The sequence below is a fragment of the Sinocyclocheilus rhinocerous genome, unplaced genomic scaffold (genome assembly GCF_001515625.1).
Source record: "Sinocyclocheilus rhinocerous isolate Xijiao unplaced genomic scaffold, SAMN03320098_v1.1 scaffold8, whole genome shotgun sequence".
NCBI lineage: Eukaryota > Metazoa > Chordata > Actinopteri > Cypriniformes > Cyprinidae > Sinocyclocheilus > Sinocyclocheilus rhinocerous.
Window position 1 is genome coordinate 3,377,263 of NW_015666800.1, and position 24,686 is coordinate 3,401,948.

The window sequence follows — 24,686 nt, forward strand, 5'->3', positions numbered from 1 at the left end:
TCTAAAAGTATGAGACAACAACAAACAAAAAACATAGGCCTACCATTAAAAGCCGTGCTTGCACAGGTTCTGCACGATCCTCTTCAATAATATCCTCTGCTTCTCAATCGGGCTCAAACTGATAAGCGATATTAACAACGCCGCTGTTTACAATACAACCGGAGCACATGCCACATTGCCGCTGAGGTGAGGGGCGGGACGTTATACGCACACTAGAGGCGGTTTAGCCAATCACAACACACTGGGCCAGCTAACCAATCAGAGCCCATCGCCTATTTCCGAGGGAGGGGCTTCATAAAAGAAGGAAATGATCAGTGTGTTTTTCAGAGAAGGGACAGAGCGCTGTGGAATGAAAAAATAATGTGTTTTTTAAAAAACTAAGCATTAACACATGGTAGACTGCACCCCATAAAGACAATCAATCCTAGAAAAAAACCAGTGAACCACCCCTTTAAGTTTATTAGTTTATGTTAAAACTGTGTAATCCAAAGGAATGGAAATTTTATATGCAATTAAAATCTTAAATCAAATATCTTAGGCCTAAATATTTTTTGTGTATTTGCTCAGTTCACCGTACTGCTTCATCTTCTCCTCACAAAATTGAAAATTGATTTTAAAAGGCAGGTAAAGGCACACCTTGGAATTCTGTACTTATAGGAGGTTGAGGTATAGGAATTAGTTGAATAAGTGATATGTTTTTATATAGTAGGTGTTATAGACATTTAAAGGGTAGAAGAAATGTTTATAGAGATGCTTTGGAATGTGGAGAATGTATTTAACTTTTTATTTTTTAATGTATGTAATAATGTATGAATGTTAAGTGTTGTGTGGATCCCAGGAAGACTAGCAATGCCTTAGGGCATAGCTAATGGGGATCCAAATAAATAAACAAATAAACAAAACAAAGTAAAATACAGCCACTTCTATTCTACCTTCAAGCGTGCAGCTTCCTCCCTGATCAGTGATTGGACAAACAGCTCTACCCCTTCACCCCCAAACACCGCCCCATCTGGCTACACATGCTCTTTTACCCATTGCAGGAGAAAAGGTCATATTTCAAATGACCAGTACAGCTGCTATCATAAAGCTTTGTACAAGCAGCCAGTAGAGTGTGTTGGGATTATCCAACTTCCAAACCCTCCCATTTAATATCGTTTTCTCTCCAATCCCTTGCTTATTTTGCCCAACAAATGAGATTCCTCCATCTGTTCAGCAAAGAAGCTGCGCAGCTCATGCTTGTAACGTCCCCTCTGACAATCTTATATTATAAAACAAAGCTCTATCTATCGAGCTAGAGAATGGGCCTATCATTGCTATTTTCTGGCCAATAGTGTTGTTTCCATCCATAAGAAAAGCATATAAAACCTAAATGGCCACCACGGCTAGGACGAAAATGCAGTGTTGGCCACAAGTGAGCCATAAAGTTGTGGCAATGATATTGCGACATTCATGTTGTCCATGTAATGTAGTAGAAAAGGAGCACAAGGTGGCTAATACAAAAAAAAAAAAAAAAAAGGTAAGGTGAACGGCATTGTGGGAAGTTAATTTTGTTTGTTATAAGAGTCAATTAATACATTGAAAATACTCTGATAGTGTTATAAGGGTTTTGGATCATTAGGTTTGAGAAAAAAAAGCAGTCAGACAAAATAATTGCATGTCTAATGCTCCAAAAATGTGTCTCTTTAGTGGCTTGGGATTGTCTGTTTCTGCAACAGCAATTATAGAAAAGCAATCATGACCAAAAACAGAGCCAACAGAGAATCAGTATGTGTGAGAAAACAAAATCTTATAATGGAAATTAATGTTAAAATAATATAATTTTAAAGAGGTTTAAATCGCATGCGATAAATGATAAATCGCACGATAAATCGCATGCGATATTTAACGCGCATCTTGTCAGAAAGCCGGTTCTGTAATCAGCGGTAAATCTCCTTCACGTGCGTGCTTTCACATTGAGCAGCTTCTGACAAGATGCGCGTTAAATATTGCATGTGATTTATCGTGCAGCCCTAGAAAGGTTTCTAAAAATTATACTGTCCAAAAAAAAAAAAAAAAACTCCCAAAAATGAAGTAACTCAAGTTCTCAGAAATGATACTACCCACAAACTATTGCCCTTTGTTGTGAGAAGAGCATGGGGAATTACACAAGGCAGATTTCTTTCTCTGGTATGATCCTTTCCCCTCTGTCGTCTACCTCACCAAGATGATCCTCCTCACTGGCAAGACATCTGACTCCCATCATACTCTCCAGTCTCACACAGAAACCCGGCTCGATGGAAACGCATAATCTCACTGTTCTCCCCAGACCCGGTGAGTTGACAGACAGTAAGGGATTCACATAAAAACCTGGACCTCCAGATGTGTAAACAGCTTTTTGTGCACACCGGGGATCAACCTTGAGAAGGAGTAACTGTGAAGTAAGCTACAACAGCTGCTCCAAGCGGGGATAGCAAAGCTTCTTCAGAGAGCGTCCCACATGCACACAGATGCCTGAAAAAGCTAATCCTTTTCTCTATTTCACTCTGTTCTTTTGGCTACATGTAATACGTGAAAGTCACGGATATTCATTGCACTAGGTAATGATGCTGGCTGGAAAAACACCTATTTATAAGACATTTCAGAGCAAGGCTGAGTCTTTAAGCAACTTTCAACAAACAGTTTTCTAATAACGCTTAAGCTGTTGCAACATCTTCGTCCGTTCACATTAGCTTCAAACCAAAACTTGATTGTTTTCTTGATGCATACTGCCACTCATTATTCATAATTGTATGCTGCATTCATTGTCAAGATATTTATTACCCCCATGTACTGTCATTCTGCCTTCATGATAATCATTAAGTAATTCATTATGCACTGATAAATGGAAATGGGTATAGTGGAAAATGCAGACGGCAAACTTGAGAGCCTTGCAAAACTTATTGGCAGAGGCAATTTACACTGGAAAATTATACAGAAAATTATATGCTATTTACACCCCAGTGTAAATACTAACATACACTATTTGCATTTTGTCAAGTAGCATCCTATATACACACACTACCATTCAAAAGTCACTTATGCTTACAAAGGCTGCATTTATTTAATCAAAAATAGAGTAAAATAGTAATACTGTGAAATAATACTACTACTGAAAGTAACTGCTTCCTATTTTAATAGATTTTAAAATGCAATTTATAATCATGAGATGGAAAAGCTGAATTTTTAGCAGTCATTACTCTAGTCTTCAGTGTCACAGAATCCTTCATCATTCAAATCATTGTAATATGCAGATTTAATAATGGTCAAGAATAATTTCTTTGTTTTACCAATGTTGAAAACGGTTGTGCTGCTTAATATTTTTGTGGAAAATGTGAAACTTTTTTTTTTCAGGCAATGGGTCTCATTCACCAATAACTACATACAAATTTCATATTTATTTGTGTAGAAAAAGTTTCACAGAAATTTTCCATTGGTTTCTCAACGTAATTTTGTTCTTACCCTCTTTCTAAACAGAATTATTCAACATGAGGGAGCAATTCAAATTGTAATACTATTTTACATAAGTTGGTTTGACAAATTGAATGTTTCTAAGGCTTCCAGGACTGTGATGTGGTTTGTTTCGGTTCTAAATTTTAGATTGATTTTAACTGTAAACTAGGGCTGTCAATTCGTGTTAATTTAATTAATTAGCTATGGAAAATTAACGCAATTAAAATGTTTTAACGCAGTTAACGCACCGCCCTGCCCCAGACCTGTAGCTACGGTCATCTTACATTTCAAACAGTTGACTGCTGACAAACATGATGTACTGCATGATGTAGTCCATAAATGCAGTTATAATATGTGCCCCTAAAATTCATGATATTGGTGCAAAAATGCCCCTGTATGAGTTTTTGTCTCATATTTATATCATATAAGTGATATCACACGAGCAGCGAGAGCTATCGTGCTGTTTTTGTCCCGAATGAGTGCAAATGTGATTTTATACAACAGTTCAGTAAATTAAAAAGTTAATATTGTGTTATATTTTAAACACAATATTTTCTGGTTTTGCTCAATTTTGCCAATGAAAATATTACCTATAAAGCCACAGCAGAACTGTTGTGTGTCTCCGAGCAACACAGCGGTGATTCGTTTCTGAATAAATCTGCGTTTTGAATGAATCGTGTGAACCAATGATTCAATGGCTCATTCAGAAAGTGAGCCTTTTATTTAATTCCTGAATGAATCAGCAGTTTGAGCAAATCGAATGAATGAATAATGACTCAATTACTTATACTCATAAAGATATTTACTGCCACCTACTGGCAGTTTTAGTTTTAGCCAGATGCAAACTCAAGCTCTAAGGTTGTTCAATCACAAAGATACTAATACACATGCACTCCAGGCCACTTCAACATCCAACTCAGATAAAACAATATTTGGTATGTCTATGATACATCTAGCACAAAAAAACTAAACCAGCAGAGTCTCAAGGCCTGGCTTCTCACCTCTGACGACAATGTTGGTGGATTTCTTCGCAGGATTACCCACGTTGTTACTGGCTACACAGCTGTAAACACCAGCATCCTCCATGCTGATGGCAGGTATTGTAAGGGTCTCACTCTTGAGAATGCTCTTCTTTGGAAGCTCTTCGGTGTTCCGGACCCACATCAGGGTTGGGGTGGGCTCGCCTCCAGAGACGATGCACACCAAGATCACTGTCTGCCCAGGGTTGGCCACAATGGGGTCTTCCACAAGCAGCTTAATAGTCGGGGAGGCTAGGACAAAAACAGACAGGGTTACTCTTATCATCTTTATGTATAAGACCTATTTTCTTTTTTAAAAGGATACCTGCATGTGTGCTGCTGCACTTACTGTACATCACGTTTGACATTTAAGTCAAGTGAACGTGTATTACAGTGGGCTAGAAGTGATGGCTTACAGTTTAAATAGTTTAACATATTAGTATTTTCCTCACACACACACACACACACACACACACACACAGGTTTGTTTTTGTGAAAAGTGGGGACATCCCATAGGCGTAATGGTTTTTATACTGTACAGACCGTATATTCTATTGCCCTACACCAACTCTACACCTAAACCTACCCCTCACAGGAAACTTTGTGCTATTTCAGATTTTCAATACACTCCATTCTGTGTGATTTATATGCGTTTTGAAAAGTGGGGACATGCGGTAACGTCCTGAAAAGTCACCTTCTCCTTGTAATACCTATGTCATACCCTTGTCATTATACAAATTTATGTCCTCATTTGTCACAAAAACGCGCGCACACACACACACACACACCTATCATTTTGCTTTAGAAGACACTGATTCATCAGCTGGGGTTTTATGGATTACCGCTGTGTTTACGTCAAGTGAAAACATGTATGACAGCTAGCCAGAAGTGATGGTTTATAGTTTAAAAAGTTTAACATATTAAGTTTTCACACACACACACACACACACACATCAAGAAAAACATCAAACTATATAAAAAATATATAAACAATGCACACACACACACACACACACCTATCATTTCACTTAGGAAGGCATTGATTCAACAACTGGGGATTGGAACTGGATTACAATTCTGCTTGTTTTGCATGGCTTTTAAAGTGTCAACTTTCAGGAATCTGTTCACTTGCATTTTATAGACTCACATAAAAGGATTATTTTTTCTAAAGTCTGTGTTTATCTGAAGTAAGAATGATGGGAAAACTGTCATTTTTAGGTGACATATCCCTTTAAATCTAGGGGCTTAGGAGCTATCAAAAATGTTTAGGGAAGAAGACACAATAAAACTTATCATCTTGACTCATGAATATTAATTCAGTGGCGTGATGCAATTTTCAAGGACCCGAAACCGTTTAAATGCTTGTTTACAACCAATACCAGGTGCATGACCAGTTTCAAGTGAGTAATTACAGCAAATATACACAAAGTTCACATACTGTCACAGCTTGATGACAATTATGGTGGTTTACCTTATTACGCTAATGTGTTTATACTTAAAAAAGTGGTGTTTACAATTATCACCCAAAGGGATTGATTTACTTGGTCCTGTAATGCAATATGTGACCATATCCAATCAATATAATCAAGGTCTGACCCCATGAGCACACTGGCATGCTGTGATGTAAGGGCCTTCAAGTTGGCAAAGCAATCAGTCAATCCCGGGATTGTGCCGTGATCATCATCACCAGCCGATGTGTTGCCAGAAATGTGAGAAAGAAGTGAGAAAGAAGGATAGTGCAAGAAAATGAGCGAAAGATAGAGAAACAGAGATGGCCAGAGGGAATGACTCTGTTCATTCTTTAATGGATTCCATAAAGGTCAGGTCTTCGCCCGCAGTAGCATGTGAAGCCCACCGAGACAGATAAGGAGCACAGGGACCCGCAGGGCCATTTCCTTAAGAATATGGTTTTGCCATGGACTGAATTAACTGCAAGGCCAGTGAAACATCAGCCCGGAGCGGTTTCTTCAGCCATCAACCGACGAAGGAGGAGAAAAGTAGCAGCAGGCCTCTAAATGTAACAGGCGTAACATACTCAATAACACATGCAGCACTCACAGCTCACTGATTATCAGACCACACAGCACTTGTGGTGACAAGAGCCTCAGGGCACTTCCTTTTGAGAGTTGCTTCTGTGGTGCTGCTCGCATGTAGTTTCTTATTCGATGGACGGCTCAAATATAGCAGAAGGTGACTAAAATAACACAATGCTGTGCACAAGGAGAAGGTATTGGTATCGCTCTCACCGGTTTTGTTGGTGAGCCGGAATAGCACACTCTTGTCGGGGATGCCACAGACATTGCGGACAGAGGCAGTGCACGTGTAGTTAGCATAGTCCTGAGGACGCAGGTTCTTCAACTTCAGGATCTTGGTCTCCCCCTACAACCCAAGCAGACAACATTGTATAAAGCAGGAACTCAACGAGTTTTGCTTTAGTACACATTTAATATTAAAAAATATTAATAATATTAAACTAAAAAAAAATCAAACTTCTGTTTTGTCAGACAAACTGTCAACTGACAAACTGAAAACTTATCTTTTACATACACAAAACAATATTCGGAACACATTCAACAAGGAGAGAGAAAAAAAGTAGCCATATCCAATTAATCTGACTTTATCTGAGCTTTTTTGTGCTTTAAAAGACTTCTGCTAATTTGCTAATTTTGGTCTTGTACTGTATCCCCTTTGGCCGCTGGAGCTTTATAGAGTAATCTTACACAATTTGAAAGTCCTGAGAGCTTAATTTTACAATATAGCATTGATTTTTAATTGGTGGTTAGCAACCCAAAAAAAGCGGCACAGATCTATACTGATCATAAACAGCATGGAAAACAATGCTAATTACAAATAATTAAATGAAACTAACCATATAACGATGCATGGTTAAGATAGCAAAATAAATAAGCTTATATTTTGAAGTCAAACCAGTTAAGAACCAGTTGATTACGTGCACAAGCGGCTCACTTTTATCTAATAAGTAACTTATTTTTGTATCATCTTCATATGAGGTCAATTTCTACAAAGATAGGCATTTAAAGTCCATCAGTTAAAAATAGCGGCGCTGCTTGATACCAAAACCTTCTGAAGATACTTAGCTTTTGATCTGTTTCTAACCTGAGACATTGACAGAAAGCTGAAGTGCATTTGTTTCAAATTCATAGTTCTGAAGAGGCTGAAAGATAAAGAAGGCTCTATTGAAAATAACATGCAGAATCTCCCTTAAGTGCAAAGACTAATGTTGCGTGATTGATTCTCTGTAGGGAATAAGAAGAGTGAAACAGGTCCTGAAATACCCTATGTCTTATGACTAATTACCAGGATGGATCCACTCTGGGCCAATCACTGTGCCATATCGGATGTGACAAAACGTCTCAGGTTACTTATGTAACCATGGTTCCCTGAGTAGGGAACGAGACACTGCGTCCTCTAGGGGTCGCTATGGGGGCAACGCCTCGTCGTGACCCGTGTCTGAAGCATACATTGAAAAAACACCAACTCGTTGGCCGGCGACAGCCATGACGTCACTACCGGTGCGACTATAGTATAAATAAGCGCCGGGAGCTACACATCATTCACTTCTTCGTCTGAAGATTGCGTCCGCAGCATGGCAAGAAACCTAGAGGACGCAGTGTCTCGTTCCCTACTCAGGGAACCATGGTTACATAAGTAACCTAAGACGTTTTCACCAACTTCATATTTCAATTTGACTAAGCTTAAATTTCAAGGCAGCATTAAGTTGTAAAAGGTTTTTTTTTTAACAGTGAGTCTAATCCATTTAAGCTTGATTTTTGCCCAGAGCCGGCCCAAGGCATAAGTGAACTAAGGGGCTGCTTAGGGCCCCGTGGCCACCAGGGGGCCCCCAAGAGTACATGAAATGGCTTGATTTTTTTCGGAGTGTCTATTTACACTAAGTGCAAATAGCCCGCCTTGTTGGCAGAGTCTATTTACACGAACTCCGCCCACCAACGTGTGATTCGGCTAGTGAACATTACACAAAAGACAGCCAACAGTCATCAGCTCCAGTGGCGCAGATGGTAAAACGTGTGACTTGCTCATTTTGACACGATCGACCCGGGTTCGAATCCACATTTTGGCAAACTTTTTTCTCCCTTTTCAAATTTCAAAGAAAGGGAACTGTGTTTTGAAAGCAGCTTTTTTTTTTTTTAACTGTCAGATGATGTGCGTCCTTCTGGACCAGATAACACTCACAATGTCAAACTGATGCTCCCTCTTTTTCTCTCCTGATAGCTGCAGCATGCAAGAGCAATTAAGTTAATAAAATATTTTCAAGGCTTTCAAATTCTCTGGTATTAAAGTTATAGTGTTAAATGTCAATACTGATGCACACTGTTTATCAGCTATTTTACAATGACCTCAAACATAACTCATCTAACCAGAATTTAAAGCAGTTTGTATTTGTTTTATAATTAAATTAAATTAATTAATAATTTAATTTAATAAAATTTTATTTAATTAATTAATTAATTAATACAATTTTAATTTAATAAAAAAAAAAATGGATGATGCTTGTGAAGCTGTTGCACTGATGCCATATATTTAATTAAAAAACTTAACTGAAAAAAGTCAGAATTGTGAGATAAAATAGGTAAATGTTATGTAAAATGTTATTGGTTTAAATAGCTATTTCATGCTGTAAAAATGATTTGCATTCCGATTCTGACATCTAAAAGGCACAACAATAAATGTTTTCTCTTATTCCATGGATTTTACCCATTTCCCTCGGCTTGTTACCAGTGTTTTTCTGCCACCACAATGCGCGCACAGCTGCAAGTGACGTAACTGTGACGTCTACTCCAAATTGGTCTATAAACTGACATTACTGCTGTGAATACTGTCTGAGCTAATGTCTTACCTGGGTGAAGAACGGCTCATAGATCTCCACACCCTTGTCCGAACCTTGAGACAGGAACTCCCTTCCCCGTCTCCAGCTGTACCGCACCGGAGGGTTTGAATTGGCAGCACACCGCAGGAACACTGTCCTCTCATAGTAGAACTGCTCCTTTGCCTCTCCTATACTCTGATGGACCGTCACAACGGGGTCATCTAAATCTGAAATGTAAACGGATGGGCCGGTCACACTGATTTAACATTGCTCAAATTGCCCTGAAAAATGGCGAGACTTCTGTGGAGATGGTGGTACACAGCAATAGCCATCTAGAACCCTAAGGTGTATGTAAAAAAGGCTTTAATATACACAGGCATGTATGACAGAAGTATGGAAATGACAGAATGTAAATACACAGAAAACTAGGTTACAGGTAAACAAAAACATCCATATTTATGTTTATTTATGCCCCACTTCATGCATCCATATTATTTCCCCAATTCAAAAAAGTCATAAGCTCAATTAAAATGCATATTGTGTTACAAACACCAGGAACAGTTGTGTGCCACTACTATCATTCAGTTGTTGCTAAATATACCTCTAAATGTGGAATAATTCCAACATTACAGTGTGATATAGCTGATTTTTCCCCATTTCCTTCCAAGCTGCTCAGAGATTGAAGGCATAATTTGTCGAATTGCTTAATGAGCCAAAAACATCCTAAATTAAGCCCATAAAAGAATTGAAATTTACTGGAGTGCAATTCATACAGTAACCTATTTATTACTGTCCAAAATAGACATAAATTACTTTCTACATTTTTATTTAACACCATATTTAACACCAACATCATTTAACACCAACCTAACTCCTTAAACACCAGTTAAAGGTTATTGAGATCAAATGCAATCTGGTAACACTTTACAACGAGGTTCTTTATGATAACATTAGTTCATGCAATATACCGTATAACATATTACAAATAACAATGCACACAGTACACCAACATCAACAATGCGTATATTAAATTCTATATATAATCATTTATAAACGTATGAATTAACAATAGTTGATGCACTACGAACAAACATTAATTATCAATGGTATAAATAATTAAAATAGTATTAGTCATATTAAACAATACAATAATTTATAAATTAAAATTGCATTAATAAAGGCTGTAAAAACATTGTTTACTGTTTTTTCTTGCATTAACTAATGTTAACAAATTTAATCACACTGTAAAGTGTTACCTGAAATCTTCGTTTTTAACTTATCTTTCAATTCTCATTAAGCTTGTGCATCAGATTCCGATGAAAGCATAACCTTGCGATAGTATCAATCAATCTTTGTTTAGTATTTTAGTTCCGTTTGGACCCTATACATTTGGAATCTATAAATTTAAGCACTTTGAAAACAGCTGTAAGTGGGTGCAAAAACACAAGCATTAACAGTAAACATCATGTCGAAAATGATGGACCACTCGGGCGCCTGTATTTTGGCACTTGAATTGTGAGTATTTTTACGACCGTAATTTTTTTCAAGAGCCACAATAATTATCATAGAGTGCTTGAACGAGGAGCCATGTGCTTTTACAGACTGTCCTCAAAGCAAAAACCTTCCTCGACTCTCAGCTATAAAAAAACCAAGCCTTTCAAAATCTTTCTTTCTCCTGTTTCAAATCATTAATCAATCTGCTCAGTAACTATTTGACAGACAGCATTGGTGATATTTTCCAGCATGCCAGGTTATATTTTTAATACTGAACCTTTTTTATCCTTCACAAAACAGAAAGTCATATAGATTTGGAATGAAATGAGGGTGAGTACATGAGGACAGAATTGTCCTCTTACTGGGGAAAAAAAAGGTCACTGATTTATTCACGATTCAAGGTTTAATTTGACCATTTTGTGACAAATATAAACCTGAATGCAATCAATATGGCTACTGTCCATCTTGAGCACTTTAAACTAATGAATAGTGAGTGCTGCCACACTTAGAGACACTGTGGGCACTCCAAATCGAAGCACTCAATTGTTTATCAGCAGTGTGTTGGCTGTTCTTTATCAATGACATGTGTCTAGGCTTTGATCACTGCATCAGCAGTAGCATGTCTCTGATCGATAAAAGTGAGTGCCCACCAGCGAATAGTCCACCTTGAAGCTGGAATAAAAATGACAAGCTGAGGCCTGTTCTCTAATTCAAGGGTAATGACTTGCTCCTCATTGTCTCCCCACGGCAATGCTGCCTGCCATCGTCCATCGCTCCTCCTATTCATCTCTCTGTGCTACCATAAATCACTTTACAACATCTATGGCTCCTCCAAGTCTGTAGGGAACAGAGGCAACACACAACTCCTTTTTTGACAGGTCATGATAGCTTTTGATGGTTCTGATAGCAGAGGAGTAAACCTTTGAAACTTGGAAAAATTGGGGAGCTAGCTTACTGACACTGGTGTCTCTTTGAAGAAAAATCCTCATTTTCAATTCACCCATTCATTAAACCTCTCATTTTACGCATTTCGTCACCTATTCAAAGGCTTGAATTTGATTTCAACAAAGTCTATGGTTGCCAGAACTGCGACGAGAAGTACCTTTAAGTCGATAAAGAGGCCATGTGGTATCTCGAAGAAAATAAGTGTTCATGAACTTAAAATGATGACGTGTGTGAGTGCAAAACTCTTTGAAAGAGACCTAGATGAGATATGCTCTTATGATGAGTCACATTAAAAAAATCGGACTGTCTGGCTTTTGATGATCTAAGAATGTGCAAGACAAGAAATACATGAAACAACACATGCTCCATTATAGCCCAGATATTGCAAGTCCGACCATATCAGAGGTAATTCATTTCAAATATAAAGTGGTAATGAAACATAGGCATAGTTAATGGTTTCCATAAATCACTAGTATGATGAGACACCTCAATGTATTCTTTGATATATTTATTTTAAGTCTGCGGTTGGAAATATTTTGAATGTTTTTGAAAAAAGTCTCTTAAGGCCCGTTCACACCAAGCACGATAACTATAAAGATAACGATAAAGATATAGTTCTAAAAATCGTTCTCAATATTAAAGAATAGCAGAGTCCACACCACAACTATAACGATAATGATACAGAGGAACGATATCATTGTGATCACTTTCAAAACGATTTTTTTCCAGCTGATGAATTCTGCTAACACTGAATGTTTGTTTGTAACTTTGAGAGAACCTGGCCAGAACGTTTTGCTAATATTCCCATGAAGTCATGCAAATGTTGTTTCTGAATGTTCAAAACATCCTTTTTAATGTTTAAAAAAATTATTTGTTATATGAACATTAGAGAAAACAGTTGGGGAACATTTCTTGTGAATGTTCTCTGAACGTTCTGAAACAACTTGTAAGTAACATTCAAAAAAAGACGTCCACCTAAAACATTTCAGAAAACTGTTCCATTAATGTTGTATAAATAACATTTTTCTGCTAATCTTTTGAGAATATTATTACACTCCAGATAACTTTCAAACATTCTTTTAACATTCGTTCATAATGTAACTTAGATAGAACCTTGCAGGAGCGTTTTGCTAATGTTCCCATTAAGTTATGAAAACATTAATTTGGAATGTTCTCTAAATGTTCAAAACGTGCAGTTTTTTATATATTTTAAAACTTTGCAAAAACGTTATGGGAATGTTAGTTTTGAAGGTTCTCTGAACGTTCTGAAACAAGTAGTAAGTAGTAACCTAAACAAAACAGTAAGTCAGACAAACATCCAACTAAAATGTTTCAGAAAAATGTTTGATGCATGTTGTATAAATAATGTTTTTGTGCTAATATTTTGAGAATGTTATTAAACCCCAGATAACTTTAAATGAGCATTCTATTAATGTTACTGAAGAAACATTTGTTAATAATTTTGAAAGAAACTTGCCAGAACATTAGCCAAAGTTCTGAGAAAGTTCAGTTTGCTGAAAAAAGACAGCGAGAAAAATCATGTTGTTCTAAAGAAATAAAAGGAGATATTTTGAAGAATGTTTAATCTGTTTTGTCCATACAATGAAAAGTCAATGGGGCCCAAAACAGCACTAAATTTTCACTCTGTATGGAAAAAACAAACAAACAAACAAACAAAAAAAACAGGTTTTGAAAACAAATGAGGGTAAAGTACAGTAAATAATAGAATCAATTTTTTATTTTATTTTTTTAATAGTGAACTATCTCTTTAATAAGTAAGAACATGCAGTAGAACTGATCAATTATGAAGGTTTCAGGTCATGGTTACAGATATTTTGATTTAAGCAATTACAAGTGAACGAGCGCTGTGAAACCTCTGATAGTATTAGGAGTGTGATAAGCGGTTTTTAATGAGCATATGATGTTCTAATGCAGATGAGTCCCTTTCAATTCCCATTTATTGTAGATAATGCAGGCAGAGCGAGAGTGAGAGAAAATCACGTGACCAGCTGTATTATGACAGCATGTGCAGAGGATTAGAGAGGAAACAGGGTGAGCAGGAAGACAGGCTCGAACAGCTGCAGCGGGACTGAATGACGACCGCTCCTCCAGGTCTCCCTTTAGTGATGCAGGGAGATACAGAGCAAAAGGAAGCTCTCACAGCGCCGCCGCTCCATTTGTGCAGTTGTTCATTTGCTCAGACACTCAGTCACTATGATATTCCAACTATCCACTGCAGTGCAATTACAACACAAAAAGGAAGTCTCCAAGGAGAATTGCTGTCACAAGGGACTTGCAGAAACTGGAGGGGATTTAATATGTCAGGCATTATGGAAATTAACCCGCCTTTCACAATGCCTCCTCAAGAGGGGTAATTCTGTTGTACATTCCTGTGATGTGCTCGTGGGATGAAAAGCCATATCCAGAGCAAAAAAATACAAAAAATTGAAAAAAGACAAACCACTGCAACATGATAACAAAGCACAAATGTAATATGTAACCAAGCGACATTAGCAGGTTAGATCATTAACCTATTTGCTTTTTAAATACAACAAATCCTTGTTTTCATAAAATATAACTTGTTCAACCTCCTAAAAATGTCTTAGCCTTTTAAAAGTGGTACTAATAACAAATGCTGTAATTCAAGGGCAATTTTTAACCTTTATTTTACCAGGAAGTCTCATTGAGATTAAAATCTCTTTTACAAGAGAGATCTGGCCAAGGTAGCAGCCATACAGTAAGACAACATTTTAAAATACAACAAGTACACATTAGAACAATATTAAAACATAATATCTGCTCAACAAAAACAATCACAAGCCTCCATTACCACTCTCTTTACGACGCCTTTAAATTCACCAATAGACAACAATTTATCTAGAATTAGATCTTTTTGCAAATTATTCCATGCCCAGAGTACATAATAGGTAATACTGTAAAAACATTAAAAAGCAAACACTTAGAAGAACGTAGCTGGTAACTGGTAACTAAGACAAAGAAGGGTACAGAGATAAGATGGAAGTTTACCTAACATTGCTTTATGGATAAAAATGTACCAGTGCTGTTTTCTATGTATGGTTAGTGATGTCCAACCCACCATCTCATATAGAATGCAATGATGAGTACGGGATTTAGCATTTGTAATAAAACATAATGAAGCTTGGTACACTGAATCAAGGCTCGTTGAGATGGAAGAGGCTGCATGCATGCATAATATATCACCATAATCAAGCACAGTTAGGAAGGTAACTTCTACAAGATTCTTTTTGGCACTAAAAGTAAACATAAACATTGTTTAATTTAAAACCAATTTTAAGATCACCAGAGCACTTTCCAATGACTGAAATGCAGTCTGAAGCTCTTTCACCGCCTGTGTAATAGTTGGAGGAAGGGTATAAATAATAGTATCATCAGGTTAAAATGTCCTTTCCCAAATCATTTATATAAATAGAAAACAAAATAGGTCCCAAAATGGAACCCTGCGGAACCCCTTTAGATATATCAAGAAAATCAGATTTGAGATCCTCCACATGAACACACTGAGTCTGATCTACCAAATAATTTCTAAACCATTTCAACATCCCTGGTCCAAAACCAGCACTGCTAAGTTTTTTCAACAGCAATTCATGATCCACTGAATCAAACGCCTTGGATGGCTACACAAATAAGGATGAGCAGTGCTGTTTTCTATCCAGGGCACCAATAAGGTCATTTATCATCACCGTAGCAGCAGTAATGGTACTATGGCCAGTTCTTAAACCAGATTGAAAACAGTTTAAGATATTATTATCAAATAAAAACTGTTTTAACTGTATATTTACCTGAGATTCAAGGATCTTAGCCAAAATTGAGAGTTTGGAGATTGGACGATAGTTGTTCATTTCTGAGGGATCACCACCTTTAAATAACGAGAGAACATAAGCAGCTTTCCAAATTTTAGGTATATAATTCGACAAAAGACTCTGTAATAACATCCACTGCCTTTAAAAGATAAGGATCTAGGTTATCTGGGCCTACAGATGTTTTGTTGTCAATACCTTTCAACGCTTTCCAAACTATATATTTACATTAATGTAGAAGTAAAAACATTAAGGTGATAGGAAACAAACGTATATCACTCCAAGAAAAAAAAAAATCTGCTAATGTGTACAGACATTTTCTTTAACGTTAAAATACAACACTCTCAGATAAAATGGAACAAAAGCTTTCACTGGGGCAGTTCCTTTCCAAAGGTACACTTTTGTACCTTATTTTACCCCTCGCTGGTGCATATTAGTACCTTAAAGTCCCGTTCACACCAAGCACGATAACTATAAAGATAACGATAAAGATATAGTTCTAAAAATCGTTCTCAATATTAAAGAATAGCAGAGTCCACACCACAACTATAACGATAATGATACAGAGGAACGATATCATTGTGATCACTTTCAAAACGATTTTTTTCCAGCTGATGAACGATAAAACACTGACAGCCAATCAGAATCCATCCTGCAGTAACGAGCTTAAGAATTTAAAGCGGCAGACGCATGTGCGCTTAGAATAAACAGACGATATCGTTCGCTGGTGTGGACGCTAATATCGTTATCTTTATAGTTATCTTTATAGTTATCGTTCTTGGTGTGAACGGGCCTTTATGCTAAAATTAATTATTTGATGTATTATTTGATAAAAAATACAGTCAAAACTGTTGTAATGTGAAATATTATTTTAATTTAAAAGAGCTGTTTTCTATTTGAATATATTTTAAAATTTATTTATTTCTGTGATTGCAAAGCTGCCTTTTCAGCATTATTACTTTATTCTTCAGTGTCACATGATCTATTAGATCAGTGTTTCCCAACCGGGGTGCCGTATGTCGAGAGCAGGGGTGCCGTGTAAAATCATTTTAAGATGTAGATTTTTTTGGTGCTCAAAAAACTTTTCTTATTATCTGTTTTAAATGGTAGTAGAAAACAGTGCTGCTTAATATTTTTGTTGATTCTTTGATTAATAAAAAGTTCAGCATTTAATAATAAACTGCACTTATTTGAAATAGAAATATTTTATAACATTATAAATGCATTTACTGTCACTTTAAATAAATGCATCAAATATTTGAAATGTAAAAAAATCTGGTAAAATTTCACATATACAGCAATGAAAACTTCAGCTATTGTAGACAGCATAACTAGGCAATACTATACAGAAAGTGCCTTGTGGGTACAAGGTTGATGGATTTAAATTAATATTTTTCAAATGTCTTAACAGTATATTGTTTCCTTGAGCACTGCCTTGTGTTATTGCCCAGCCATTAACACATTTTGTTATTGTGTCTGTATCATTAAATGAAACCATAAGTGGATAAAATAATTTCTAAGCAGCTATTTAGCAGATGCTTTTATTCAAAGTGACTTACTGTACACTTATTTCAGGGACATTCATTGCTGAACGGCACAAAGGTTATGGCTAATGGCTAGCTCCTTAAGAGGCTGATATTTAGTCACTATAACACCCTGTTTTGTTACCGAATATTGTGCTGAAGTAGGCATGTAAAATATGCTTGGAATTTGTGCTACTGTCTCTCTGAGCTGCATAAAGCAGCAAGTGAGAGATGCATTAATGCTTAGAAAATGTTCTGGCCCATTATAAACAATGCTGGAAGGTCATCCAGCCATGATAAATTATTTAGATTACTGTGCCTAACATTTATAATTTTTTTTCAGAGAAATAGTTTTGAATAATGGGCACTCGTAATAGCTTAACAAGCAAAGGATAAAAAAAAAATCCATAGTTTTTTTTTAAACTGCATTTTTTTCATAATCATGAAAAAAAGAAAGAGAAATGCAAATTAATGTTCTTTCAGCAAGCTTAAAGGTATATAAGCTTAAAAAAACCTTTCAATAAGAGTAATCAATTCATAATCTAAATAATCATTACAATGCTAAAAATTATAATTATTAATTATATAATATATACCTTTTATAATAAATATATCATTTTGAGATAGTAATTTTTGCAATGCTACAATCAGAAGGCTCTTTTTCCTTTTCTTTGTTGGTTTATAAAACTGAGGTTACAGTATAAAAGCAACAGAGAACCCAGAAAGTAATACAGCAAACACTTCTGCTTATAAGTGTGTCTTTCTAACTGATTATCCACAATTCGTAACCCAAGGATTTAAGTGAAGTGCTGAATCAAGGTTGAGTATGCATCTCAAAAGCTAAAAGAGAGATGCAGGCACAGTCAGCAAAGGCTAATACCAAGCTATCGGTGACTTGCAAGAGTGTGTGTCAAGTGTGTGTTTTTTTTGCTGACAGGCGAATGAGCTTGTTAACTCACAGTAGACATCCACTCGGATGGATTTGATGGCGGGAGTGCCGAGGCCGTTCTCAGCCTTACAGTAATAACGGCCGCCCTGGTGCCTCTGGATGCGGGTTATGCGCAGTGTCTCGTTGAATACGCTGGAGTCCTGGATGCGGTCAGTAGCACTTCCTGCTGTCTTGGTCCATCGTATCTGAGAGAAAGAAACAAAAATCACATCAGCTCAGAAAGAAAATCATCAGCTAGTGGCTTAAAACAGAGTGCCTACCTTAGAGCAAACGGATTGAGTAAAAAAAAAATATATATATATATATAATAATAATGAAACCATTGTTTCAATAACACATGAAATATGACAACAATGGTGGCATAGATTTAGCTATTTTTGCTAGCTCAAATTGTGATAAAAACTGAATTTTCAGTCTGGTGCTTATGTATATTTGCATTCTAGAGTTTCTAGAGAGAAAAAACAGACAAGCTCTCAATTTAAAAAAGGTTGACTCTAACTGAAAGGCGGGACCTTCATTGTTACAGATGTCATAATAAATGTGGCGATTTTCCCATTCATTTTTCTGCGAGTGGTTCGTCTCCTCCTACTTGTCTGTCTCTGGTGAAGCACATTGGCTCATAGACCTTCAAACATGGTAAATACTGATAAAAAGACAAAATTATGATAATGTTGGTGAGTTTAAAAGCCAACATGAAACAATGTTATTTTAGCATTATTTATATAATGTTATAGCATTTTTTAAAATCATTTTAATTTTAGTTTGTTTAGTAATTTTGCTATGTGCTTTTGTCATTTTTATTAGCTTTTTTAATATTTAAATTTAGCTTTTTTTTTTAATTGATTTTTGAAAATTAAACAGTTATTTCAGTTAGTTGCCAAGGTGGCATTTAAAATTTTCATTTAGGTTTTTCATCCTATATTTACATTCTTTTCAGCTTTATTTCAATTACTTTTAAAAGTATTTAAAAGTTTGAGTTTAGATAACAATACTGGCATGAAAACACTAAGAATTCTTTTTACTTCCATACTTGGATGCATTTATGAGAACAACAGGACATGTAACGAGATAAAAAAAAAAAGATACTTTGCAATGGCATATTTTCTCTCCAACACTATATGAAATCGCTTGGGCCAGCAATGTACCTAATACAGAGGAATCATCTCCAGTTCATGTCACAAGTTTTGTCATAGCACTGTGTAATGGGTATGATATTGAAAAATAGCAACTAAATGTGCTATTGAAAATGATTTAGTGACTTTTCTAATCATGATGCTACTGTTTATATTAAGGTTTTGACTTGGAAATGAGCAAATACTCTACCACAAATCTGATCTCCAGATCAATACATGGCATAAGCTCTATTTGGATGGTAATTATTTCTCAGCAGGATATCTGTAAAACAAAATCTGCATGTCATGAATTTGGATCGCAATTAATTCACAGACGACAAAGGTCTTCTTTGATTTGACAGCCTTGACGTTTCTCAAAAGGTCTACACAATTCACCTCTAAATGTTTTCTTAGTTACTCCACATAATAACATGTATAAACTACAGGTTTTATATTTATATAATTATAATTATAATTATAATAATAATAATATATAATATTTAAATATTTATATATTTATATTAACGTCAAATTTTACCAGTTTATATGATTCGCCTCATAAGATTTAATTGCCACATAATTAATTACATGTATATTCTACAGCAGTGTTTCCCAACCTTTTTTTAGTCGCGGCACCCTTTGGAAATTTTAACAAACTTGTGGCACCCTACAACATTAATTCTTTCACAATATTTGAATTTCTAACTTCAATATGATCATTCTGTACTACATCGATGTTTCCTGTCGGCTCGATTTTTGAGTGGACTTTGCTGATCCGATTCGCATGAACGGTATACGAGTGGAGCGACTGAGTGGAGCACACACGCATAGAGCGGGATAATACGCAGAGCGTCACACCACGTGAAAGTGGAACCTGAGCGGTGACCTAATTTTCGGCAGCCGAAATGTCGGTGCATCTCTAATTATTGGCGACATCAGAAATGGCTATTATATAATAGATGCTTTCTTAAAAACATTTTAGCAATTTAAAAATATTAAAAAAGGATTTTTTACACGGCACCCCTGCTCTCAACAGACGGCACCCCGGTTGGGAAACACTGTTCTACAGGATTATATATTAAAGCATATTCACAATAATGGCCCATTTTAGCAATTTACATGATTTGCCTCTAAATTATTTTTTAAATAAGCAAATGCTTTCCACAACACATAGCATGAAATAGGATGGCTACAGCACATAGAGGTGGTCTAAAAATGATTTTCAAAATGTTTTTCTATCGATTTATTCTTGTAAACTGTTCGATTTAAAATGGAATTAAATTCGCACACAAACCTGGAGCTCGACTGCAAACAGCATGAAATTCAGCCCAGCATTTTCCCCCGAGACGTGGAAGAAAAACACGATTTTTGATTTCGGACAGCAATTAAATCACTGACTGCCACCTGTAAATATTGAAATTACATATGTTCCCTAAAGGAATATATTTACAGCCTGAGTAGGACTACAGACTATTTATCAAAACAGTAAATATAATATATTGTATAAATACCATTTTTTAGAACAACGTGACCCCAAACTATTCTTGCCTTACTTAACTGCTGCATTAAAATTTTATATGGCAAACAAACATTTTTCATGGTAAACAAACAAATAATACAAATGATCTCAACAATTATCTCTAATAGCAGTTAGCTTTTTTTTTTTTTTTCAATAACACACACACACACACACACACACACACAAACAAATATAATATATCTTAAAAGGAAGCATGGAGAGACCAGGGAAAAGAAGCTGCACACAAAGCTCAGCCGGGCATAGAGAGAGGGAGAGAGATTCTGTAGCTCCCTCTGTGTACTTGTCTGCCAACCAGCCAGACAAGTGGAGCAAATTGCCCATTCAGGCCTGGCTTGGCCTTACCGAGTCCTGAGTGAGACTTACTGTGTAGATGACCTACATTACAACAGAACCCCCCTTTATCATCCCTGCTGCTCAAGAACCTCAGAGGCGGGAGCAACTCAGCTTGAGTCCAGCTACAAAGATCAAAGCTCCGCCTTCCTCTTGCAAGCAGCAACTTCTTCCTCACCCCAACTATTAGCCCCTCTCTTACTAATTGAAAGCATTTTCAGCTCCGCAATTTCAAAAGACCAAGCGCTGCTTTCGCCTAGGCCTCGGTTTTCTTCTCGCAAAGGTCTATGAAGAAGAAGAAAAAAAAGACGACGGTTTGGAGTCGTAACCTTAGGAAGTGGCATAATGAAATCCATTTCATGCTTTGCTGAGGATGGAGGGTGGGCAGATTTGTTTACACACGTATTGGATGTTGGTTAGGAATAACGGCGTATTGGAACTCACAGGGTTTAGATACGCTGGCATTCTTTGTGAGCTCGAACAGGAAATAAGGCAGCTAAAGAAAAGTGCTTAGCCCTGTATGTCTGCATGCATTGCGGTGGGCCATAGCTGACAGTGCACAAATAGGAATTCCTACTTTCAGAAGTGAGAAAGTGGAACTGAATAATCATTTGTGCATTATGTGACAGCAATTCAGTATAATACGTAAGAAAAGATGACCCACTCGAACCCTTAAGACTTATTGTACTTTAACTTCCTTCATTTAATGTATGCATTCAAGACTTTGGGACTGTGTGGAATAAAAAAGTAGCACATAAATCAAAAACCTCTGTTTTATTATTTATTTCTGTGTTGGTAGAGATCATGACTCAAGCGATATGTTGGGGGTGGAAAGTGAAAACAATTTGATGGCAGCCCACTGTCTTCACAACCAAAGTGCCTTCATAAATAGTCATAAAACAGTGGAAATTACCTCAAGCCATATAATACAGGGCAAAATATTGTTTCCGAGTAAAGGAGGGAAGGGAAATTTTCACATTACAGTTATTGAAACTCTCATGTTGTTCCAAACCCATATGACTTTATTCTGTGGAGCACAAATGAAGATATTTTGAAAAATGTCTCAGTGTTTTCTTTTTCAAGTCAATGGGGTCCAATGTATGTGTTTTGGACCCAACTGACTTTCATTTTATGGACAAAAACAGTTGAAACTTTCTTTAAAATATGTGTGGAACACAAAAGAAGATATTTTGAACAATATTTGATCTGTTTTTGTCCATATATTCAATGGGGTCCACACGTTTTAAGCTCCATGACATAAAGGTGGTGTAAACTTAATCCATACAACTAAAGTGATACAATTACTTTGCATGATGACACTTAAATTTAAGTGGATATTCACAGATCAAATCAGAATAAATTAAATCACTGATCAACTGATGAATATAAATCCCAAATTAAATATGGCGACACGTCAATAACATCAAACCTCGTGTATGGATCTCTTATTTGCTACCTTTATGTCCATTTTGGAGCTTGAATCTGTTGGACCCTATTGACAAAACCAGCTAAAAATGCATCAAATATATTTTTTGTGTTCTGCAAAAGAAAGAAAAACAGCATGAGGATGAGTAAATAATGATTTTTCTTTTTTCTTTTTTTGGGTGAACTATCACTATAAATTATTCTGTAATTTCATTCTTTATTGTGTATTACAATAAAGAAAATAATAACTATAAAAAAATAAAGGGACTCTTTTCTGAAGTATTACAAGCATCTTTAGTTCATCCTCATAAATTTGTCAAGTCTGAGATTTCTGCCCCTGCCAGCATTAAGTGGATCAGTGCCACAGAGTGCCTGAGCCAGAACACTGATGGGAGTTCTGTGATGACGGGCCCAGTGTGTCAAATGCAGACAGAATGCGCCCATAAAGATCGCTATATATAGCCTCCAGCCCCCTCAGACTATCATAAAGCAGCCCTGGGCATATCTTTCTCTGGCCCACTCACTGTCTGTGGGATCTATGGGAACCGGTTCAGCAATGGCAGAGCTGAAACAAAGAGTTGGTGAAACCTTGGACGGGGATGTTTTGAGAGTTCATGCTAATTAACAGATTAATATGCTTTGCTGCATGGTAAGAAATCTATGTAAGAGGACCCTGGTGCTAATTTGACTAAGTCAAAGATTCTGGAATGGAGCCATAAATAAAACTGTGGTAATTAAGGCACATGGTCAGTGTGTTTGGTCACAATTCGTAGTACTAGACTAAGGACAACACAAGTCTTTCGTTTTCATCCGTGGTTGTGTGTCATTTTGAATCAGATATTCAATCAATTCACTGATTGGACCGTCCCCAATGTTTTCAATAAAAAAGAAAGATCTTCTGATGTTACTATAATCATGATAAAAATAGCTCTTGCAAAAGAAAAAAAAAAGTCAGCAGAATTTGCTTCTGTGATATGATTCTGAATGAACGTCAACAGAGAAAGACGTTTATGGGTCCAGATGGTGTAGGTACGGCATCAAACAGCAGGGGCTAAAGAGCCCATGATAAACAGCCAGTCTTTGGACCAGTATATATACATGCTTTGACTGGGATAATAAAACATGAAAGAAATATGCATCTGTTCCTAATAATTACACACAATGGTCTTTGACACTTCATCCATTTCAGAACAACATTTTGATTTTGTGTTTGTACTGTCTCATAGAACTAAGCTGTGCTGGTACCAAGTATGTTTTGTAATTTTAGATAATAAATGCTCCTGTAGTACATTTTCCGACAACCTACTGCATTATGTGATACCCTCTGCTTAGGATAGGTTTGGAAATAGTCATATTTCATGTTTACTGTCATTAACTTCCAAAAAGCAGAAATGGCAAGACTGCCTTAAAGCGGAAAGAGTAGATAATTCATTAAAAGCCTTTCCTTATTTACACTCAAGGTAAAAGAGTCAGCAAAAGCTGGAGATGAGATCAGAAGCGGCACAGGTTCATTTATTCAAAATGAGGCTGCCAGCAAAAATCTTCCTATCTTTTTACAATGAAGATTGGGAGGCAAAAGCAGCACAGAACATTCAAAGTGCATTAGGGTTTTCACAGCAAAAAATAACAAAATATGCATGCACCAACACAACTCAACACTTGCTCACTTAAACGATTAAAACAACAAACTGTCTGAATATCAGTTATCAAACACAGGTTTTATAAGCATAAAATGCTTTAATTTGATAGTGTTTCTGTTTGATGTTGGATTCAGTATGGCATGGCGCGGCTCGGCTTGGTTTGCGTTTCCACTACAGTTTAGTACCGCTTTAGAGTTGGCGGGATTATTCACATGTCGTTTAATGTTGCTCCACTGTACTGCAGCGACTCCTGAAAAACTTTTTCATTCCGTGTTGCCCCATCAAGCTCTCGCTGGATCTGCTCCTCTGCTATCAAGGAGAGGAACATCTGTACTTCCTCAACAGACTACGAAACTTTTTGGTTGTTAAAAAAGTTGCGCTCGTTCAAAACGGTTGCGTTCGATCCTTCTCTGGCTGTGCTTATTTAAATCTAGCAGTTCTGTTGTGTTTGTGTCGCAAGTTCAGTGATGCAGGTAGTGACGATTCTCTCCGGCCAATCCTTGATCAGCAGAATTTACACTTCACGTTTTGGTAACGGTACGGTTCACTTGGAACC

The 24,686-nt window shown here is 36.5% G+C and overlaps 1 protein-coding gene across 1 annotated transcript in view; it reads right to left on the reverse strand.

Annotated features, from left to right (window-relative positions):
- The window catches only part of LOC107733163 (MAM domain-containing glycosylphosphatidylinositol anchor protein 2-like), a 187,528-nt gene that overhangs the window by 81,955 nt on the left and 80,887 nt on the right, over positions 1-24,686 (reverse strand). The window contains exons 3-6 of the mRNA XM_016544695.1: positions 18,094-18,268; positions 9,364-9,560; positions 6,734-6,866; positions 4,470-4,739 (exon numbers count right to left, since the gene is read on the reverse strand). Coding sequence (XP_016400181.1) covers positions 4,470-4,739; positions 6,734-6,866; positions 9,364-9,560; positions 18,094-18,268 — 775 coding nt within the window. The remainder of the gene's footprint in view (positions 1-4,469; positions 4,740-6,733; positions 6,867-9,363; positions 9,561-18,093; positions 18,269-24,686) is intronic.